Source organism: Anomalospiza imberbis, chromosome 3, assembly GCF_031753505.1.
Source record: "Anomalospiza imberbis isolate Cuckoo-Finch-1a 21T00152 chromosome 3, ASM3175350v1, whole genome shotgun sequence".
Lineage (NCBI taxonomy): Eukaryota > Metazoa > Chordata > Aves > Passeriformes > Viduidae > Anomalospiza > Anomalospiza imberbis.
This window is the reverse complement of record NC_089683.1, coordinates 85,565,520-85,571,519: the sequence shown is the minus strand read 5'-3', so window position 1 is coordinate 85,571,519 and position 6,000 is coordinate 85,565,520. Positions and strand designations below refer to the sequence as shown.

At 40.4% G+C, this 6,000-nt stretch overlaps 1 protein-coding gene across 1 annotated transcript in view; it reads right to left on the bottom strand.

Moving 5' to 3' along the window:
* Positions 1–2,066: 2,066 nt before the first annotated feature.
* Positions 2,067–6,000, bottom strand: part of TTC7A (tetratricopeptide repeat domain 7A) — a 205,865-nt gene continuing 201,931 nt past the window's right edge. The window contains exon 20 of the mRNA XM_068185513.1: positions 2,067–2,090. Within this exon, the coding sequence (XP_068041614.1) occupies positions 2,082–2,090 (9 nt within the window). The 3' untranslated portion in view covers positions 2,067–2,081. The remainder of the gene's footprint in view (positions 2,091–6,000) is intronic.

The following is a 6,000-nucleotide window of genomic DNA, read 5'->3' as shown; positions in this document are numbered from 1 at the left end:
ATCACAAATATGGTGTTAGTAACTCCTTAAATGAATACCCTGACAATCAATAGCAACTTAATCTCAGCTGATGTGGGAGGTTCTGTTACCCCCATGACTTAGGTGGGTGTTGCTTCCCTCAACAAGGCTTTTGTGCTCTGTGGCACACCAGGGCATTGGTATTTTAAGCACAGTTTGCAAAGAACTGTATTGTAGGAATTGTCTTTTTAATTGCAATGAGATGGCTGCCAAAAAAAAGGCAACTCATCAGCTCATGTTTATGGGATTTACAGCCAAAATATCTTCTTCAGATGGCTACTAAAACACTTTGGTGATCTTGAAGGTCCTTTCTGGTGTGCATAGTGAAAAGCAATACATGTTAATCATCCTCTAAAAAGCAGACAAGCTAAACTGTTTTATTTCTTCCCTTCTAAGGGTTTAAAAAACTAAGAGTAACTGCCAGATTTACAAGGAGGTGTGTTTTGGCAGTGTGGCTAAGATGAATTCAGATTGTAGATGAGCCCAAAGGATTAATATTTCTGCTCCTGAAAACAGGAGTGAGTGCACGGGCTGCATGTCATGTCCATGTGGCAGAAAAAAAAAAGTTGTAAAATTTCCTTCTTGCTTAAATTACAGTTCCATAAAACTAAAATGCCTTCAGCCCTTTCAGTATTGAGGCCAACTCTAATCGCTTCAGTAGTAGCATGACTTCTCTGGCCTCTGTAATACAGTTCCTGATTTACTGCAAGAGATCAAGCTCAGGGCCACTGCAGCTCCATTTTACTACTTCATTCAATATATTGTGTATGTTGTTTATTAAATTGTCAACTATCACTGCACAGACAATATCAATTGTGTAACTATAATTCCCATATGTGGGTTTGGCACCCCACTGAACACCCCTCTAGTCACACTCCTCCCAGTAGAGAAAAAAAAGCAAAAAAAAAAAAAAGGGCCCCCAAACCTGCAGCTTGATGTATTCGCACTGAAGAATGCTCAAGTTACCCTACTGCTGGAGTATTACAGAAGGGGCAATCACTTCAGACAGAGAGACTAGGATTTAAAAGCTGGTGTCTTCAGTTTACCTGACTGAATTTGCTAGATTGAAAATGCAAGTGTGACTGCAGTCTCTTCTTCCAGCAGAACTACATGATGGGCCATGCTGAGCAGCTGGAAAATGACAATGTCTCCAGTCATTACTACGCTTCACAAAATGGACATCTGTTGCAGACTGAGCTAGGCACCTAAGGGAATCCCTACATTAATCTTCTGCAGGAAGGCTGAGGCTTTCTCTGCCCACATCCCAAACAGGTGTGTGCTCCAGAATGGAGAGAACCCAAGCAGCCATGTTAGCGCAATAAGCATGAGTTAATATTCCCAGCCTCCCAGCAGCATTACTAGGTCAGGTTTGGTACTTTACTCCTGAGAACTATGCTCCCGGCTCTGAGTAGTTCATGTCTGGGAGACACAGCTCAGCAGCACCAGTGTGTGACATGGGTAGGATTGATGGAAGAGATGAACTAAGTGCCTGAATGAAGCATCTCACCTCCCACGCCCCAGAACGCTGTAGACTGTACATCCAATTCCCAGGTGCTTTGTTCCCCTCATTCCCTTCATAGAGATGATAGGCACATAGCTCAGTGTCATGAACAGCAGCATTTCATTTTGCTGTTAGGTATGGCATTATCAGTGTTAAAACATCCAAAATGGCACTAAATATCAGTATGTTACTTTGGATCTTCCCCAGGGACCAGAATTTGACTTTTTAAAAGATCATATTTTGTTAGGAAACATGTGTTAGGGGTCTATTAACCTCTCTACAGCTGACACGCAAGGCCATGTGTGCAGCAATTGGTTACAATGCCACTAAACCTGGTAATTTAATTATGGGATGCCAGTCCTTTCTTCTCTGTTGTGAACATAGTCATCACTTGTTACTATTTTTGCATGAAAATTATTAATAATGTAGAATGTACTGTACTACAAATGGATGGAAGAAAATAGTTCCATGATACATGTTGGGAGACAGAAGCAATGGCTTGCTGCTGTGATTCACACTTGTACTGCCCAGGCATTCCAAAAATGGTTTTCTTCACAATTAGCTACAAAATCTGTAAACCATAAAAGAAAAACCATCAATTTAACAGCAAGTGATTCCGGCTGGCTGCTTGAAATAAAGTAAGGTAATAATTCATGGAGCAAGTGAAATATCAAAATTTACTGGGCATTTTCTCCTAATTAACTTCATAATCAGGCAGCCCACAGTAGCAGTCTTTGCTCTGTAACTGAAAAGACTGCGCTTCAAAAATTGATACGGTCTGATGAGAACCAATCCCTGATACTTATTATGGTGTGTCGGTGGCATAGTGCCCTCTGTGCAGCCGCTTGTTGAGGACAGGGGCACATAAGGGATTGGCTGGACTGCAGCCCTGCTCCCCTGCCCACATATTCTCTGTGAAACAGACTTGGCGGAGAGAAGGCAGTGAGTAGGCTGAGCCCAGGCAGATTTCTCTTCCACCAGCACAACAAAAAAGTGAAAACAACACTGCTGAGAGCACTCAGCTGGATGTCAGCTGAAATATGAAAATGTGGGTGTTGCTTCCCTCAACAAGCCTTTTTGCATTTTTGTGACCTCCTCAAGCTTGGCATAACTAGGTATGTCTCAAGGACAATGTGCACTTTCCAAGGTTTTTTATGAGATCTGAGGATCTGTCATCTTTGATTAGGAGAAGTTTACAGTTACAAGACAGTGTGAACTGGAGCTATAGCTAAAGATGCCCCTCTCACAATTTATAAGCAGAATATTTATGCATCTTGAGAGGTTCCATGAACTTGGGAATGACTCTGGGAAAACATATACACAAGTATTACCACAGAAACAGGCATAATTTATTACAGCTGCTAATTTAATTTTTAAAACCAGAATTAGCAGTAATAATGCTTGTGTACGTTCTTCCTTGTGCCTGCCATACCTAACTCAGCCATGGTCTTGGCTATATTTCTTACAGCAGACAGAGAGCTCTTTTACCTTTTTGGGCTAAATCTATTTGCTGAACAACAATCTTAAGGTGCCACTAATTTCTAGATATCTGATGAAAATGAGAAAAGGGTTTTTTTTTAATCCTGAATTATTTATGCCTTACCATAATTCTAATTCTAGATAAAATAGTATTTTTAAGAAATGAAATAAGCATCACTCCAGTTCCTCAGTGTTTGTTTGAAAGTATAGCAAAGGATTGTATTAATACCAATTATCATGGGATAGACACTCTCATTTAAGTAAAAACATTTTATTTGAAAATCCTTTAGGATCTCATTAACTGCTCTATGCCAGGTAACCTATTTTGGTAGGAGAGCCGTTCTGAGTAAACAACAGCTTCCTAAATGTATTACAGATACTGCTATTATACAATAATTTGCAGCAAACTATCTCTAACACTTCTGATGTTGTACTTGTAGCCTTGGAATTTCAGCCAGAATCTGGAGTGCTTTATGGACAAACTAGAGCTGCTTGGCTGCTGATTTGGAGAACACATTTACACTTTGTGTTTATTTTGCTGTGTAGCTATTTTGTGCCAGAAATGTTCTTATCTGACCTCAAGCTAACGACTAGTTATAAATGGCATCTGTGCTGAGGTTTTTCATCGTATATCCTAAGTAAACTCATAAGCAATTGCTCTCCTTCTAAATTTCATCATCATCACCATAATAACACAAACTGATGCACTAGTGCAGTGCCACTGTGTGTGTGGGCTAGCTTTTCAATTTCATAAATGCATATCAACATCCTGGGAATGGCTTAAAATACAGTTTTGGTCAGTAAAAGGATTTTGTAAAAGCAATGACTCTGTGTTCTATATTAATTCTGAATTATAAACATAGCAGAATATACACAAGTCCTACTTTCCAGATGTTTCTTTATCCTGGTATTAACTGTGAAGAGAAAGCTCTGTGCTATTAGCAATCTCAGGTCTATTGCTAAATGTCATGTAAGAATTTTTCTTTGTCACTTCAGCATTTCCAATATTCTTTTAATTAGCCTCTCTCTCCAAAACAGTCTTTTAACAGTCATGATCCCAAGGTTCTGTGACTCAGGATTAAGGGCTCCTGGGATTTTTTCTGGGGTCCTGTGTCAGAAAGGATCTTTTTCACCAATCACCTTTACTTGATCATCCCCAAGTCAAATTTGCTGGACTTATAAAATTAAGGACCCAATCTTTTGTTAGCTCTTACTCAAGAAAGTCTCAGCACTCTTTGGTTTAGCTCAGTGAGAAGGATCATGGCCTCCAAAGACCAGTCTGATTATGCTTTTCTCCTTCCCTCCTGCTCACCACTGAAAGCTTAACCAGGTCTCTGAAGCTGACATGTAGTCTCAGGCCAGCCCTGCAGCTGCTGCTGAGGGTGAGATCGGTGCTGCCTCAGCGGCTCAGGCTGCCACCATCCAGCAGGAGCAGCCTGGAGTTTGGGCATTCAGCTACGACTGTCATGCTTGTCAGGCTTCTGCCTCAAGCACTCCAGTCCCTTTCTCCAAGCTTCTGAAACTTGTTTTTGCAGGGCTTGGTCACTGCAGTGTTTGTTTCACCACTTGAGTGGCATCGTGGCCTGTGGATTATGTCCATGGCTGTCTTCCCTCAGTAGCTCTGCTACTTTCTTTCCCCAGTACACCAGAAACTTGAGTTTAGCAGGAAACCTTACTCTTCCTTGTTCCAACAGCCGAAAGTAATCTCCCCCTTGACCTTGCCTGACCATTTGGCCTTTTCTTTGATGAAGGAGAAGACGTGTAATTTACAAACCATTCCCACGTGGCATAAAAGCATCCTGCTAAAAGGATTTGTTCCTATCTCCCTCGGGACCAGTATATTTGAATATGCCATATGTATATAGAAATGTCTCTGTGAGCATAAGAGAGCCATGGCAAGCTTTGCCACTTCTCTGCGAGGCTGCTGCAAGCTGGTTGCAGTTGGTGGCTATTGGGTGTGGTATTAAGGTGCTTGTACCTTCTTTCTTACTTCTCTTTTGAAGCACACATATTACCTATTACTAACCAGCAGCAGTCAAACCCTTGTCCTAGAATTCCATCAATGAAGCAGCTGTAGAATGAGAACAGCAGTATTTGTAATGGCAGGGTGCAACAGATGCTCACTAGCTTGATGGCTGGCACATACTCTACCTACTTCCATAGCCATCTAAGGTCAAAATGCTTCAAGACCCAAGAGAAATCTATTAATATCGCTGTAAGTGTCGTGGCTGAAGTCCAGGTAAGGAGAGCCTCAAGAAGGTATCTTTAGACAAGCAAAATTCTCTGTTTCCCATCTACATTATGACAACTAATAATCTGCTTTTATGGGTAGTCATTGAATGAATGATGAATCAGTATCAGTGTGGTTTATATGCCATGCAAGTAAGAGTAATGGTGGATGTGAGATCTGCCAAAACTGTGGTCTGTTTTGGACAGCTGACTTTTCAAAATTCTTTTCATTCATAAACCTGCTTTCTTTAGTCATCTGCAACCTCTGTTACGCTTTTCCCTTGTTGTTCATTCTTTTTTCCTCTTCTCTGTCTTGTCCATAGGATTATACTTGGCATCCTACCCACTTCTATTTCAAACATGCCAACTTTGATCTATCTGATCTTTTATTCTAGCTGACCAACACGACAAAAATTATTGCACAAAACCTGGGTAAAATGCTGCTGAAGTTTAAGAAAGAAATCCAGTAAGTTTCTTTCTTTTATAATTACTTACTGTATTTTGTGTTTACTATTTGTCATAAGGTTGATCTTTAGAATACAGGATTCTAAGCTTCCCATCCTAGATGACAGGAGTATTTGATGGCACATTCATTTATTCAGGATGAAGAAGACATTCTTTGTTAGACTACAAAGGAAAGACATAATGCAGATTTTTTACTGTGCATCTCATGACATTTTATATTTAAATGGGACTTATGTGGTTCATGACTTGGCCTTAAATCATCTACATGCTGTCACTAAGCATTTTCTTAACAGCTGTTCTTTCCTTTA